The sequence below is a fragment of the Thermobia domestica genome, chromosome 10 (assembly GCF_964235325.1).
Source record: "Thermobia domestica chromosome 10, izTheDome1.hap1.1, whole genome shotgun sequence".
NCBI classification, from domain to species: Eukaryota; Metazoa; Arthropoda; class Insecta; order Zygentoma; family Lepismatidae; genus Thermobia; species Thermobia domestica.
This window is the reverse complement of record NC_137463.1, coordinates 235,110,001-235,127,356: the sequence shown is the minus strand read 5'-3', so window position 1 is coordinate 235,127,356 and position 17,356 is coordinate 235,110,001. Positions and strand designations below refer to the sequence as shown.

General features: G+C 36.8%; 2 protein-coding genes across 2 annotated transcripts in view; one reads left to right on the top strand and one right to left on the bottom strand.

Moving 5' to 3' along the window:
- Positions 1-17,356, bottom strand: part of LOC145663103 (uncharacterized) — a 306,502-nt gene that overhangs the window by 200,327 nt on the left and 88,819 nt on the right. The gene's annotated exons all lie outside the window — the stretch shown is intronic.
- Cpr100A (Cuticular protein 100A) lies at positions 6,581-16,634 on the top strand. The gene is made up of 2 exons (XM_081729370.1): positions 6,581-6,719; positions 15,925-16,634. The coding sequence occupies exons 1-2, from the start codon at positions 6,708-6,710 to the stop codon at positions 16,507-16,509; spliced, it is 597 nt and encodes a 198-aa protein (XP_081585496.1). The 5' UTR covers positions 6,581-6,707; the 3' UTR covers positions 16,510-16,634.

Genomic DNA, 17,356 nt, shown 5'->3' with positions numbered 1-17,356 from the left:
CCTTCGATATGCATTTTGCATAGAAAAATATGTTAAGATATCCACCTTTATTCCGGTCCTAATGAAAGACGCATAACCCAGGTTTTACTGTAATAAAGTAAGGCAAAATACTACAGTTTGACTCACTGTGTAACCTCCAAGCTTTGCTATGGTACCGTTTATAATCATGCCATGTATCCATTGTTGTATTCGAATGTCCTAAAGATTCGTATGGAGTTTCAAGGACAAATACCGAACATAAATTGCTAACAAACGTAATGAGTCTTGTACTTAATGTTGTACAAATTCAAAGTGAATGAAATATAGAAGATGCATATTTTGTGACATCGAAAAATCACAAAGCTATTCCCTGAGCGCCAAACATTGACCACGTGATTTCTACCAAGGTAGATGACTTTGGGCGCGGTCTCCTAAAAAAAATGTATTGACGTCATTTTTTTTTGGTAACAGATTTCTCTTGTGTCTGTGGAGGTGATCAGGTAAAATGGAACTTCATTGACACCTGAAAGCGAAGAGGTCGTCGGAAGGCGCTTCCTACTACAGTGACACAGCGGAAGTAAAGTATTTTCGTAGCGTACGTTCTGATTTCAAGTGCGTACTTGACGACACAAATGGGCGAGGACAAACAACTATTACGCAAAATATGCTGTTTTTATCCATTTACATGTTTCATTGCGTTTTCTTTTCATCCTTCATGGAACTAATAGAGGAAAATTCTAGTCTACAATGGTGGGCCGCGGTGGCTCAGTGGTAGAGCGTTCATCTCTGGTGCTTGGGGTCCTGGGTTCGATCCCAGCCCCCGCCAAGTGAACTTTGTAGTGGACAAACACCGTGTGCGTGGGCTTTCTCTCGGGGTTCTCCCGTTTCCTCCCCCTTTCTTCATTCCACCTTTTCATTCATTACTTATAATCACCGTCTCCTTTAGCCTAGCTGACATAACCGTAGGACGTAAAACTCAAAGATTTCATTTCATTTCATTTCTAGTCCGCAATTTGTTCGTAAATGAAATGAAATTTCTGGTTTTACGTTTCACACTTATGCCCTTTATATTAAAGGAGACAGATGATAAGTGAAACTGAATGATTATGTAAGAATTGGTGGAATGCAAAGGTAGGAGAAAACAGGAGAACCCTGAAAAAACTCACAGACCTCAAAAGTGGATGTTATCTACCTCAAAACTGGATCGAACACCAACTATGTAAATAAAAATCAAACTACTTAGTGTAACAGCTCTTTGTGGGCCTGAGCTGCTCGAGTGCCATCTGTTAGCGACCGGTTGAACTACGTCTAGGCTAACGATGAAGACGTAGTCAGCACGCTGCGTCACCGTGTCTCTAACAGGCATATCAGGAGCTTTCTAAACGTAGTAGCCGTTACGTCGTTTATTAATGTGACTCACCACGTTGTCTCACGGCGCTGGGTAGACGCTGAAAATTAGGAAGTGGGAATATTCACTAAAATTCAAAAAAGTGAGAATGACCTTAGCGAAGAACGTTAGAAAGTACGAGAGCTATTTTTTAAGTAAGATCCGATTGTCAATAGAAACAAAGCTAGTAAAGAGAGGGGCATACATTTTCGGCTATTTCCTCTGTACACATTAAAATATTCTTCTACATAGTTAACATGTGTATGTAAACATTTATCATGACATTCGACAAGTTTTTGTATGCTCACGTCGTACAAATCACCCGCTTGTCACCGAAGCCTAATCTTCAACCGTTGTTTTTACTTCTTCATCGGTGTCAAACCATTGACCGGCGAGAAATTGCTTCAAGTAAGAAAACAGAAAATAACCGCACTGCGCAAGGTCCGGGCTGTACGGTGAGTGGTCCAGTAGTTCTCATCCAAAAGATCAGATTAACTCTTGAGTTTGATCAACAGAACGAGAGTGTGCATTGTCTCCCACTACACTGGACATAACATTACAACTGTCCACACTGACGCTACGGCTGCAACTGGTGTCGAATCATGCCCAAAGCATCCTAGCATATATCGTGCGTGTGTATTTCGACAGAAGCAACAAACATAACCAATAGCCGAAGTGAAAACAACAATTGCAGATTGGCTTCGGTCACAGGCGAGTGATTTCTACGGCGTGAGTATATAAAAACTTGTCTATGATAGATGTTTAAATAAACATGGCAACTATGTAGAAAAATAGGTTAATGTGTACAGAGGATACAACCGAAAATGTATTGCACTATTTTTACTATTTTTGTTCTTATTGGTAGTTGGACCATACTTTAAAAAACTGTCATCGTAAGTTACGTTATAATAATATCACCCCATGAACAATATTGCCCATAAGACCTTCGGGCTGTCTTATCTCGATAAGGTGTCGTAAAAGTACTATCTTGTTTCGAAAAGCATATATTTCTGTTGCTAAACGCTCTGTCTCGTCTCGCAGGCAACAGTGCACGTAAATGAATAAGCGAGAATATGCTTTGTGTTGTAGCCTATACTAAATACACTCTCTCAGACATCAAAAGAAAAGTGTTTTCTTACTGTTAATATTATCATCACCTTTTGCCATATAATTATTTCAATGTTTGTAATGGACTAACACGAGAGAAGAGAATAAAAAACAAAGAAGGTAGAAAAAAAACTAGTAGGTGGACGTTGTAAGGTAAGTAAAATCATACTCATTAGAATGCAAGGCAGTGACCAAACGCGTGCCTTGCGGTAATTCCCTCTCTCAAGATTTCTCGACTTGCTTCTTTGCACACATACAAAGTACTATTACATACAACCACACACACATATGTCAAAGAACAACTACAAGTTATTCAGAACATGAAGCTTTACTTACTGGTAGGCAGCAAATGCACTTCTAAGAACCTGCAGATCTAATAGTATTCCTATAGATCTACTCTCCTAAAAGACTACTTTTGAGTCCTAACCTTCAGATCGTCTTTTCCATAAAGAATGGCCAATCTAAAGGAATGATGGATGACTGACAAACCAGATACAGTGTGAAATAAGAACTTGCAGATACTTTTTTCTGCTAATATCTCATAAATTCTTGAAACAAGTTACTGGTTTACGCTTCATAAATTACACTAAATATGTCGCTTTTTATACTTGACAATATATGAAGAAATAAAAACACTCAACATATAAAAGTAGCTTTACATGTTTTACGGATATAAATAATAAATCAATTACTTTCTTTGTCCCTTAAGAGTTTCCATTACCACTAGCAAATACCAACCAAATCTTCGTACTCGTAGCACGATAGACGTTATTACTACTTTTTAATGGACCTCTTTTTAAACTCGGAGCTAATATCTAGAAAAGGGCCACCCATGATAAGTCTTCATGTATTTCTTAAGTTGTCCATTTGAAGGCGTGCCAAAATTAATCTGTATCAATAGCCCTCCTTGTTCTCTTGCAATGACTGATAAAGTTTACTGGTGAATTTGATTAAGTCAAAACTATTATGCAAAATTATTGCCTCTTTAGTATACATCATTAGGCGATTCGCTTATGAAAGTCATTACTCCATATTTGTGGTGCTGGAGAGATAATCGTTGGTAACTAAACTTATAAATACCCTAAGCTCAACATAACAATCAACGCTTACGAAAGAACATTTTATGGAAGGGTGTCCCAAACTAACTTATAATCGACTTTAACACTACCAAAGATTGATGTAAGTGTACATGAAGCTACTAAATACATTGCTTTCTGAGGCTTATAAACTTTACTTCAATTGAGGAATTACGGTATTAATACATGGACTTGTATCGATAATTCTTGTGCGAGGGGGTGTATCCGAAGTAACACAAAAGTGGTCACAACTTCTTCATGAACTGTTGTAGTTCGTAATATGCAGCTACAGTGACTCTTTCTTCATACAAGTTTCATAATCTGTTTGCTTCTTACAGATTAATAATGTATTCCAAGCAGAAGCAACATATTGTCATTGAGTTCTTGATGGAGAGCTGCAGGTTGTCGGACATCCACAGAAGATTACAGAATATGTACGTAGATGGCAGGCACCATTGACAAGAGCAGTGTGTACATGTGGGTTAAGAAGTTTTAAGAACGGAAAACCAGCCAACATTAAAGAAAAAACCGCGGAGTGGGAGTTCATAAACTGTAATGACTGGCATAAATCGTCAGCGATTAAATGAGCTGATTCGTGCGGAGAAACATGTCACAATCGGTGAACTTGCTCCACAGTTGGATTATAGTTACAAAGCAATTCAAAAGCTGGTGGAAAGGCTAGAGTATCATAGAGTGTACCACACTAGCTAACACTCGATTTGATGGAGAGAAGGATGGACGTCTGATCTGATCTGCTTGAACCATTCGAAGCCAATGAAAATACTTTTTTAAAAACCAGTTGGTGACAAGGGATGAAACGTGGCGTATCCCTATGATCGAGAAACGAAGAATCAGTCTGAGAAACCTCTTCTCCAAGGCCTAAGAAACTAAAGAGAAAACATATATGTTTTTTTTTTAAAAAAGGGGACTCGAAAGTTGGGTTCAATAATACCGGGAATGCATCGCTTTCAATGGAAACTATATTGAGTAACTTCGCATGGAGAAGGAGTCACTCTAATTATATGTGTAATTTGAATGAACTACAATAGTTCATAAAGAAATTATGGCCACTCTTGCATTCCTTTTAGTATGCCCCTCGTAAGTACTCGTTTGTAGCTAAATGGTTTCAGTGCTCGTATTTCCGGATTGGATTGCTGATAGAGACGCTTGCCCCGTATACAAACCAAGTAGTGGTTCGAATCCTTCTTTAGGTGGTTGTTCTCGTCTCACAGAACCTCACTGCTGAAATTAAACGTTCCACTACAACCAATCAAGCTAGAAAATTCTTCTCCACTATTCATAATAGTTTATTCGAATGATAGTGTACCTTCGACATGTTCACTCACCCCTCCTAAAACACGTTCGCACACGATCTATGATGTTCCATTGCATTTTCTTGAACGTATGAGGATCCGACAGCAGATGATGCAGTATTTAACCTATCAGAAATGATCTAGTTCCTGAATTTTTACACCATGCATTTCGGATTTTAAAATTTTGACTTCCCATACGGCAGAGTTCAAAGGTAGAGATCAGATAAATGCAGCGACCAATTCATTCATCTCTTTCACCCAATCACAGCGTTTGGACAAAATATCACACAACAACGAGTATCATAACGCGGTTCTAACTTTTAAAATCCTTTGTATTATTAAAAAATCTCAATTACTTCACCTACTACTTGGAAGACGATATGTATTATAAGTATTTTCATATTAAAATTCTCCTTCTTTTAATGGTATTTGTAATGATTTTAATATATAGTCAAATATGCATGATTACTCAAGAGATTACATATTAGAACTCTCCCCCCGCACAACATAAATCGGATTTCCATAGATAGGTAAAGGTTAACGCTTTTAATTCATAATCAAGGGGTATTGACTTCGATTCTTAAGATTGATCATCCAAACTGTTTTTTTTTCTCTAGTCTAATAAGGGCGAAAGCCAAGTTCCTTCTGAAAATTCCTTTCTTCCTTCTTTGGGGCCTCTTGGGGTGCGATGGCTCAGTGGTAGAGTGCTCACTCTCTGGTGCGTGGGGTCCATGGTTCGATTCAGCTCCCCCGAATGGAGTTTGTGGTGGACAAATCGTTTGCATGATCTTCATCGGGAATCTTACGTTTCTTAATTCAACTATTTTATTCATTACCATCATTACCACACCCCTTAGCCTCGTAGCATAAACGTGGGATGTTCAACTATGAAAATAAAATAAAATTTCCACATGAATTTGAGACTTGATAAGTAAAAATTCCCGAACCAGTTAAGGTGCCAGAAAATTGCAAACAATAGCTTCTCCGCGACATATTGTCCAGTAGTTGGGGTTGCTAGAAATGCTTTTATTTGGAGGCAAACCAGAATTTTCGAATGGAATCAACGGGGTGAAATTGAGAGTTCTATTAGGGGTCATCTATTACGTTTCATTCCTTTGTCCTAATTTCCTCATATCCTTCTTGGTAAGAATACTTGTTAATACAATGGACCGTTTTCTGAAAAGGTTTCACTATCAGTTTTCCATTTCATATGGAAACCAAATACGATTTTCCTTTCCTCACGTTATAAAAAGATTTTTTTTTTGTTTGTTTTCGTACGCGGTTAACTCACTACATACTTCCAACAAGTAGAGTGTCTGAATTCCAATCTTTCTTACATAAGCAAAGGCTCGCCTAGATACCGTTATTTAAATGTAGGTTAGTATATTTTCTTCATCAACTCCTCTTAACACACAAAGAGTCAATCAACCACACCACACCTTGAGACAACACGTCGCTCCAAAAACGGAAGACTTCCCGTTACAGTTTCAGTTTCCTTCCCAATGCAATGACTTCCGGACGTGATTCGCACCGCCTAACCACCTTGTCAAGGTTAAATTCGCTTGGCACCCAGCGCTGTAGCTAAGGTAGATGGAGATACAGGTGGGCGGGTCACAATGGCCTAAAGCGCCGAACATCACTCGATGCGGACGGTTACCAATGGAGATCAAAGAATTGTCAGGGTCATGAAGCGGATGGGAACCTGGGTGAATTCCCTATACGCCCGATTTACTTCTTTGCTATTCTTCTGAAGGTTAGGGCTAGCCAACTATAAAAGCGATGCATTAACTATTCAAGATCACAGTCTCAGCTTCCATCTGGACTTCTTCACTTTAGTTCCTCGCCATGTATAGACTGGTGAGTATGTTTTACCAGCAGATTAGTTTATAATAGTATTCCCTTAGTATATTGCACATTACAACATATTCTTAATGTATGAAATTTGTTGTTCGTTGAAATATAGCTCCCCGTTTCAGCACAGAGGCGATATGAGACGTGGGTTTACAATTTAAGGTCGAATCCAAACCACGTTAATGAGTACGAAAATGTTAATGCTCTTCCACTGGGAATCGAACCAGTGATCACGTGCTAGACGCTTGACCAGCGTGTACGGGCGGCTATATGATATTTATAGTAGGTGTTTCTCGAAGTTACTCAGCGCCATATTTCTAAGGGTCCTGAGTTCAAATTTTGTTTTAATTGGCTTTGGTAGGCAGCAGGACTACCGGTAATGGAAAATAACAAATTGCGAATCTGCCAAGTCATTTCTTTTAGTTTAACTTTCCATGGTTATGCTCCAATGTTAAGTAAGACGGTGATAATGATCATGTACGAACTGGTAGAATTTAAAAAAAAAACTGGGAGGTAACGGAAGAATCCCGAAAACCCTACGCACACGGTATTTGTTGACCACAAAGCCCACTTAGCGAGAGGTGAAATTGAACCAGGTACCAGAGGTGAGCACACTTTACCAATGAGCTACCGTGGACCGTGCCAAGTCATTTGTCCTGACTGGAAAGTTAAATTCCTATTATATAGACGAAACAAATTCTGAGCTGGTCCTCTAATATATATCAGATCAGGTTAACATATAAAATTAATTGTATAAAATGTATGTCTTACTTAGTTTTCAACTATTACACCAGTGGCGTATCTAGAAGGTAAAATTTGGCAGGGGAAAGGCAGAACCCAGACTATGACAGGTGTTGTATGAGCTTACAATAAACTTTCAAAAATATATAAATAATAGTTTCAATTATTGTTGTCATTAAAAAAAACTGGGGGTGCCTAGTACCTCTGGTCTCTGGTTGGTTTCGCCACTGTATTACACCATAATAAAGGTGAAAAGGCGCCCTTGAAAAAAATTTTCCTTTTAGTTCTTTATAAGTCCTTCTTGGATATATATATATATATATATATATATATATATATATATATATATATATATATATATATATATATATATATATATATATATATATATATTGAATGAATATTAATGCAAAATATTTGAAGTTTATGTGCTGGGACGATAGTAGCCTTACTTAATCTGACATTTAGAATGCATAGACTGCTTCATGATGCAAGCACTGCAAAGATTTGCACACAAATGGGGCATTGGAAGGTTCATTTATGCATAGTATTTCATGCAAAATAATTACGCAGTGCAGAATTTTAATTCTCTCAAACGTTCAGGCCAAAATGAAACTTTGTAACATAGTAATAATGAAAATAGATAAGAAACTAAATTTACTAAGATGTAAATAGAGTTCTTTTGTTAATATTCATAGACCCTTATTAGTGAAAGGCATTATAGTAATATCAGAACGAAATATGCTTTCCGGCTATCACAGTTAAGCATGATACAACGAAAACGGCTAGGCTGACATTAAAACACAAATTATTTTATATTTTAAATCCGATCAATCATTGTAGTTTTAATATCAACCTGTTTCTCATGGTAACTTTAAGAGGCCTAATCACTGCGAAATTAAAATACCACTAATTTTACACTAATTATGTGATATCTTCAAATAGATAAAAGATAATCGAAATGTGGAACAAAAGCACCCTAAACAATATTATTTTGCATGAGATACAGTTATCGCGAGTCACCTAGTAGCTTTGAGGTTGCAGCCAATTAGAAACGCGAAAGTAAATGCCGATTTTCTAAATGGCTGGAAATCGAAAGCAGATAAGTGAATCGTGACAACGGGATCTCATGTAAAATAATATTGTCTAGGGAGCTCTTGTTCCACTTTTCGATTATCTTTTATCTATTTGAAGATATGACATAATTATTGTAAAATTAGCGCTATTTTAAATTATCTGTGATGAGACCTCTTAATTGTATTTTTACTAATGTAGACTTTAAAAGTATCTGTCAGTAAAATACTGTAAAATAACAATTATAGAATTAAAAACAAATTTGCCAATGACTTGCTGTAATTTATGGAACAAATAATATAACGTACATTGCAAACTAGTGATGTAAAATTTTATGTTTTGCGTGTGTTTCCAGTTCACCTTACGTGCTAATGCTTTCACAAGCTCGAAATTTTTTGTGGCTAGTGTTCCCATATTTTACATATATTTTCTTCTGTAAAGAAGTATCTTTCACATGAAAAATCGTACTAAATCCTACAAGAAACGAACTGACCACGTGCTTTCTCTCGTTCCGGCATCTGGTCGTCAAGATTGCATCATTCTTTGTGTTGTATACAATATATGCAGACTTCTTCTCTGACCTTGAAGTGGTTAGAAAACCGTTAGTTACTCCACCTACTGACAAGTATTTGTTTAACTGAGACATTTTTTCACATCGATTATTAAATAAACATTTAAAAACAAGAAGGAAAGTGGTTCACTTAACTATCCACTTTTATTTGGAACCTTTAAAACAAGTATTCTGACAAGTCTCACTTATTATTATTATTATTATTATTATTATTATTATTATTATTATTATTATTATTATTATTATTATTATTATTATTATTATTATTCCCACTTTGGAATATGTAGTTGGAATGCTTTTGTAGGCAAGGTCGAAGGTTCATTGTCGATAGGGTCACAATGTTGACCGAGGACTGTGAGACATTTGTAAAACTATTAAGGTTTGGTATTTAAAAGAAAACGAAAATGAAATGAAATCATTCAGTTTAACGTCCTATTATTATGTCCTTTTGGCTAAGGTAGACGATGATTAAAGCAAATGAATGATGTTGGTAGAATTGATAGAATGAGAAAGTGGGAGGAAAAGGGAGTATCCCAAGGAAACCAACGATGTTATCCACCAGAAACTTACTTGGCCGGGGATCGATCAGAGACCCCAGGCACCAGTGGTAAGCACTCTACCACTGAGTCACCGTGCCTCCCGAGAGAATAGATCAGTCTAAGCAAAAAGCGTAAATGATTATATGGACTTTTTGTTGGTATCCTCCAAGGGCCTAAAATCTGCTGAGTTTCAATTATAGCACACCCTGTAGTTGGTGTATCGACGATAATGAAGCTTCATTCGAAAAGTACATACATGGAGTACATGGTACATACATGGTATAATTTCTTAGTTGCAACTCAGCAGGTTTTCAGCACTTGAAGGGTACTTTCTCTCTCTCTCTCTCTTTTTTAAATAGCAAATCAAAAGGAATAAACCATATACCCGTATACACATTTGGACTTAAACTGGATTCCTGTATCACATGTCAAAATCTGCACTTACTCACCGGACACTCTGTATATAGTCTACATATTAATCAATATATTAATAATATAGTAATGTAAAACGTAAAATGCTACCAATATCTGAAGATCTTGCCTCTTTCCTAAAGCAGAATGTAAAATGACTCTGCTGTACCGTAGGCATCTTTGGCACGGGAGACTCGGCTTCGATTCCCGATGGAACCTCATGTAGTTTGAATCCTAGGTTATACCATAGGTTCACGCCTCATTATAACAGTTTCAATGATTAAATAAACGCTAAACTGTAATTAATCAACTAAACAATCAAATTCTTCAATAATTGCAATGCTGTGTGATTTGAGTACTTAGTTTCAACCTTAATTCCTTGTCTTGAGTTCGATTCCTAGTAGCGCCATTAGAGAACACAGAACATAATTGTGGAACCAAAATCTAAACAAATCAAATTTACGGGTTACAGTGGCTCAGTAGTAAAGCGTTCACTTATGGTGCGTGAGATCTTTAGTTCGATCCCAGATCCAGCCAAGCGGATCCAGTCGACAAACACCGTGTGTGCAGGTTTTCTCCGGGTTCTCCCATCTATTTCTAGTTTCTTCATATAACCATTATCATGCATCTTATTACTACCATCTCCTTCAGCTTAGAAGTATAATCATAGGAAGTTTATTTTTTTAAGAAAAATCAAATGTACCTAATCTTAATTTATTTTGTAAAATGAAAAATGAAAATAAATTAAAGATTTAACGTCGTATAATTATGATTCTTTTTTTTAGTTAAGTAGGTGTGTGAATAATGAAAGTGAATTATTATGAAAGAATCGGTGGAATAACAATGTAGGAGGAATCGGAAAAACAGTCTCGAGAAAAAGCATGAACACGTCAATGCTCATCAGAAGCTTATATGTTCTGGGAATAAACGCGGGACATCTAGTATCAGAAATAAGGCGCTTTTTTCATTGAGCTATTTTATCCTTTCCTTAAAAAAGAAAAAAATAGAATCAAATAAATGGATATTGAGGGGAAGAAACAAATTATCAGTTTTAAATTCGTTTTTGGACGCGTTGTTTCAGTAATTTGCTCTTTTTTGATATCGATTCTTCTCGGCAAGGAAAAGGTAAAGAAGTTTATCACAATAATTATGTCCTGTGGACAGAACGAAATACACTACAAGTTGTGGTAAATTATTCTAAAATAGTTGTAGAGACCACAGTGTTTCAGAGGTGGAGCTCTCATGTCTACAACGAGGAGTCTGTGGTTCGATCCCAGATCATGACGACTTTATAGTGAACAATATTGTGCCCGTGCGTTTTTTCAAGGTTCTTTCCCTACGAAAATGAAATTAAATGAAATCTTTAAGTTTTACGTCCCACGGCAAGCCCGTATCCACCGGGGGGGATAGGGGGCTGCCCTCCCTAAACTTTGGCTGCCCCCCTAAAAGTTTCACTGTGGGCTTGCAAATGAACTATAATATGGTGATGAAGTATAATATGATTGTGTCGGGCCCCCCTAACTTCTACCGCCCCCCCCCTAAATTTTTGGGCTGGCTACGGGCCTGTCCCACGGCTATACCGGCTAGGCTAAAGGAGACGGTGCCGATGAGAAATGAAGGAAATGGTGGGATGAAGAAAGTGGGAGGAAACGGGAGAACCCCGAGAAAACCCATACACACGGTGTTTGTCCACCACAAAGTTCACTTGACGAGAGTTGTGATCGAACCAAGGACCCCATATACCAAAAGTGAAAGCTTTACCATTGAGTTACCGCGATCCTCATTTTACGAATTGTTTCATACGCATTCACTTACATTATAATCGCCTAAAACATAAATGGAATGTTAAATAGGAACTTCGCTTCATTTAAAATAAATGATACAATGAAAGGAGTATGAAAATTTTATGAAACTCTACAGGACACGATGTTGGTTTTTGTAGACTCATACCATATAGCCTAGAATCGAACCAAGGACCGATCTATCACAGATGTGCGGGCTTACAGTGAATCATCGCGTCCCCATTTGTTTAATTTGGCTCCTCAGACAAGGTGGATAGTACAATGGTCCACTTTGTGACATTCTGATCATTAGCATTGAAGTTGTCATGCTAATAATAATAATAATAATAATAATATTATTATTATTATTATTAATAATAATAATAATAATAATAATAATAATAATAATAATAAAGAAACTAAATTATAAGTAAACTTAGTCTTTGTTCCTCTGTCCCGAGTATTTTTTCTTCTTTTAACAAAACAGGTGGCAAATATTTTGTTAGAAGGAACATTGAGAGTCGTCTCTCATATTTAAGTAACTTGGCGATCAAGAGGGACAAAACATGCGAAAGTTCAACGACACATTTCATGCGTTTGTGCGTATCTGAGCAGAAAGAAACGAATAATAATATTTTTTAAAAAAAAGTTTTTTCAGAAAAAGCACCTAATTATTAAGTGAGAGAAACCGCTTAAAGTAAATTTTTAAAGATTTGGAAATATATATAAATTATACCTTATTGTGGATAAACATGTAAAAATGATAAAAAGATTCCGTGCGTTGTCATCATCTATGACAGAATTAGGGGAAAAGTTTTTTTAAAAAAAGAAAGAAAAAAGAAAAGGAAAATGATATAATTTTGTTAACACTTGGAAATTTGTATCTTAATTTGACATGCAATACTCATGCTAAGATTATTATACTTGAAAGAAAAAACATTTTTTTTTCAAAAATATAAATAAAGTAGTTCCCAAGTACATTGAAGGGGTCAACTGCAAATATTGATATAATATATATACATACATATATTTGATTTAACGTCTCACGTTTATGCTATGAGTCTAAGGATGCCGATGACGTTGATAATAATGAACAGAGTGATGGAATGAAGAACGTGAGAGAAAGTAGGAAAATCCCTGAGAAAACCCACGCAAAGATGTTTGTCCACAACAAAGTCCCTCTGGCAGAAGCTGGAATTAAACCAGGGAATATTGAATATAATAAAAGTGTATGTTCTATCGATTTATAAGCTGGGGCTGTTTTTTTACTTCAGCTCTCTTGGAAGCAAAGGAAGCGTAGTGAAGAGCGACCTACACTATGTTGGTTGAAATATTATGATGATTTATGAACTTGCCAACTGTATTCGATTCAAGGGTCAATCGTAAATCGGATCCCACGTTTAGAGCAGGTTCTGTCCTTTATAACTCTGATGCAGAAGGATGCAAAAACACGAACTCAAACCTGATTGTTCGATTTCTAAAATTTAAAGGAAAATGTGGAAACCCATATTCCAAGGATTAGGATTAGGAATTAGATTTCTGGGCTTTCGACATCTATGGGCACGTTAACCAGTCACATATGAGTTATGATATCCCTCGGCGATCACCCTTGTCGAGTAAAGAGAAGGAATTATGGATTGGGGAAGGAAGGAAGGAAGCGACCTGTGACCATTATGTTAGGAACTATCCTGGCATTCGCCTGGTGAGAACCCAGGAGAAACTTCATTCAAGATGGCTAGCCTGAAAAGGCTGTTGCACTTTCTCGACCGAGTGTCCCTACTGGGAATCGAACCCGGGACCGCTCGCACCAAAGGAAAGAGAGCGTTAGAGACTACCTCACACGGGGTCACATATTTCAAAAGGAAGCGCAATATTAAATGATTATAAAGAAAATCATTTTGATAGATAATTGTTACAGTTTGTAGCAAGTCTTGTGTTCTCTGTTGTTTCTGGCGGAAGAACAAAGTTTAATTCCAGACACGTTTCCAGAATAGATTAGATAACCTAGAAATGGAAGATACAGCTCTGTTCTTCTAATACTAAAAAAAGAAATCCAAATTTGAATAGGTTTTAAGTCAGTTTTGATCTTCAATATCTCATTGAAATGACTTTTATATCCTATTTTAGCAAGACAACCCATGTTTACTAACAACTCAAATTACTACACAAACCAAGAACTTTCAATATGCATAGGTACGTCCATCAAACATCAGTAAACTATATACTGTGTTCATCTTGCACAATCAATCAATGGAAGCTGTAATTTTGTCTACATAATAAAAAATTATAGGATGTCGAGTTCACAAGAATTTCCTTTACGAAGTGCGAAAGCGTGAAAACCTTTCATTAGCTACCATAATAAGCAGTTATCACACAGTTCGGGGGTTGCCTTTCGAACTACAATGCCGGAAAGATTTGTCGTTAAGAATTGCTACAGAGTACTTCAAAGCACGGGATCCGCCCTAAGCGTGGGCGTTCTCTTCATTTGAGAGTTATCATTATTCATATTCTCATTAAACACAATTATTCGCTGCTTTGTAGGACACACACAGGAGATATTTTTGAATATTAATGTAATTTGATAGGACTGAGTCCTACCGCTGAATAGGATTACTTGACAGAAAGGCTACATTGGCCTACCTCACAAATCACACATGTAAGACAGTTTCTGTTTCAGTGTTTCTAACTCATGAAAACTTATAGGAGATGCAACATTTTTACAAATAAAATTTCCATATCATAACGGTTTCTTCACATTTTGCGAAGAATTTCATGAGTGTTTCTGTTTCTTATAGAGAATGCCTTATGCAAAAGTCTAACCTTTTCTTTCTGTAATTGTTTTCTAAAGAACACACATTCTTAAAATGTAGACAAGTTGAACAAAGCTCACTGACTGCTAATTCTAAAAGTGAACAAGTGAAATAATATTCTTAAATCTTACGTCTCACTTTTTTCTCCTTTTAAGCTAAATTGGACTGACTATAGAAAGTGACATTATAAAATGAGCAGTGAAAACGGCGTTCGTGAGTAAACGGGAAAAATTTCGAGAAAACCCACCGACACGATGTTGCCCACAACATATGCGCTACCTGGAATCGAACCAAATACCTCTGGAATCAGAAGTGAGAGCTCTACCCCTGAGCCATGGTACTAGCAGCAAAAATTTTTGTATAATAGATATATTCACGAGATTTAGTATAGATTTTAAAAGGATGTTCCTCTCATAGGAAAATAACTGGGTGCTCATAAGTCGTTCTATGATTATCCCGCAATATGTCTAGAATAGTCTCATAGGAATCCCGTAGGAAATCCCGTTTCCGAAACTTAAAGAAACATTTGGATCTTCTTAGAATGTTGACGGAACTTCCTATGAACAGCTCAATACCCTGGAACTAATATCTATCCTTTGGACCTGTCTGTGCTATGGTGGTTAGCACCTGTAACTTTCTCCTTTGTAAACAGTATAAGATATTTAAATTGGACGAAGATGGTTAATATTTCTTTTATTTAATTGCATTTATGAATTTCAAACATAGTTAGGTGACCAGCTTTCCTTAACAGGGTTGTTCATTCAAGCTATGTGTGTCACTATACGGATATAATTGTTAATAAATATGTCCTTAATGCAATCATTTTGTAGAAAATGTTACTAATAAGAAATCTGCAAAAATCACTCTTTCCTATTACCATTTGGTCCAAGAATTGCTGGCTGTAAACTTGATTATCTATTAACTGTAAGCATTTAAGCAGCTGTCGTTGTCTTATTCAAAACATCGATTGAAAGAGAGAGGGAAACTTTTTTTTTTTCTAGATTACCCGGTGTTTATCCTCTGCTACGTACGCGCAACCACAATGTAGTGAGGGTTACATACACGCAAGGCGCTCGTAGAAACTGTGAGCATGTTCATACGTTTTCGCATATTTTTCACTCCACTAAATGCGATTCCCCGACTCGAAAATTGAGAAAGGGGCTTCGTGCAGAATTAGATATTCTATGTGTACCATATATGATACCTCTACGTCATTGTATAGATTTGACATTAAATTTAGATGTGACTGAAAATTACATTTTTTTTTATTTCTTCTCATTTTAGCTAACTCTATTCGCCGTGATAGTGGCGGCTTCTGCTCAAGGGCACTACAATCCCCAAACTGCAGCCATTCTCAGTGAGCAACGATATCTCTCAGGAGATGGCAGCTTTGGTGCCGCTTACGTGCAGGAAGATGGCGTTCAATTCAAAGAGGAAACAGATGGTGAGGGAAACCGAAAAGGCTCTTACAGCTACGTTGACCCCACAGGCAAGAGACTGACCGTCCACTACACTGCTGGCAAGGGAGGATTCCAAGTTTCTGGTGATCATCTTCCAAGACCTCCACCAGCCCCAGCCCACGCCCAGCCACAACCTCAGTACAGTCCTCAACCTCAGTACAATCCTCAACCTCAGTACAATCCTCCTCAGCAGCACTACAACCCTGCTCCAGCAGTACCTAACCCCAATGCTCAATATTCTTATTCTTTTGGTGCTCAGCCCCAGCAACAATACAACCCATCTTACAACGCTATTCCTCAGGGATATCACCAGACAACTACTGCAGCTCCACATAGGTTTTTCCCTCCTGGAAAACTCAGCTTAAACAGGACTCCTGATGGGTTCAGCTATACATTTAACAAAAGCTAAAAACAAAATACTTATCTTATTCCTATCAGTAACTTTATTGTCTGTTATTATTTTCCTACTTTGTTGATTTTGTGATATCTTATACTATATAAAATGTAAATAAATATTCTTTTTTTCTTTATAAATTTAATGTTTCATTATTCATTAAGCTTGTCTAATGTACATAAGTTTCTGAAAGTGTATAAAGCCTTCTTCTCCTAGTTTGTACGATAAAATTTAGATTTTAACTATATGACTATCAAGAAGAGCCACTAGTTCCTGGTAAGTTCCGTAGCCTAGTGCAATAGGCCTGTTGCATTTTCCCATACTGTCATGATTCGAGCGTAGACCCTGCTAAGAACACAACTCACATACAAACTGGAATATTGATTCGAGTTGAGTTGAGTTTGAGTTTAACGTTTCTTTCAGCAGCGAGACTATATGAGACGGAACCTCTGATTAACGTGGAATCCGAATTACCTGAACTCCCGCCGGGAATCGAACGAATACAGGTAGGGACGTACAGCAAAAGTTATCAAACAAATAATGATGTTAACTTGGTAAATACTGTTTTTACATTAACAAAGAAAATGTATAATTTAACGATATTTTTATAATGGCAAGAACTATCAAATTAAAATAGTCTTTGTTGGACAATTGGATACCAGAGAGTGTACTTAAATGTTACTTTCTTTGCTAAAGTAAGCGTGATATTAAAAGAGAGCTCACATAGAATACTTTGCAAAGTTGCTACTCAAATGTTGAATACCGTGAACGCTTAATATAGAATTCATACAATAATGAAGATCCAAACAGAATAATATATATTTTTCTTATCGCATTATGCAACTCCACATGAATCTTAGGA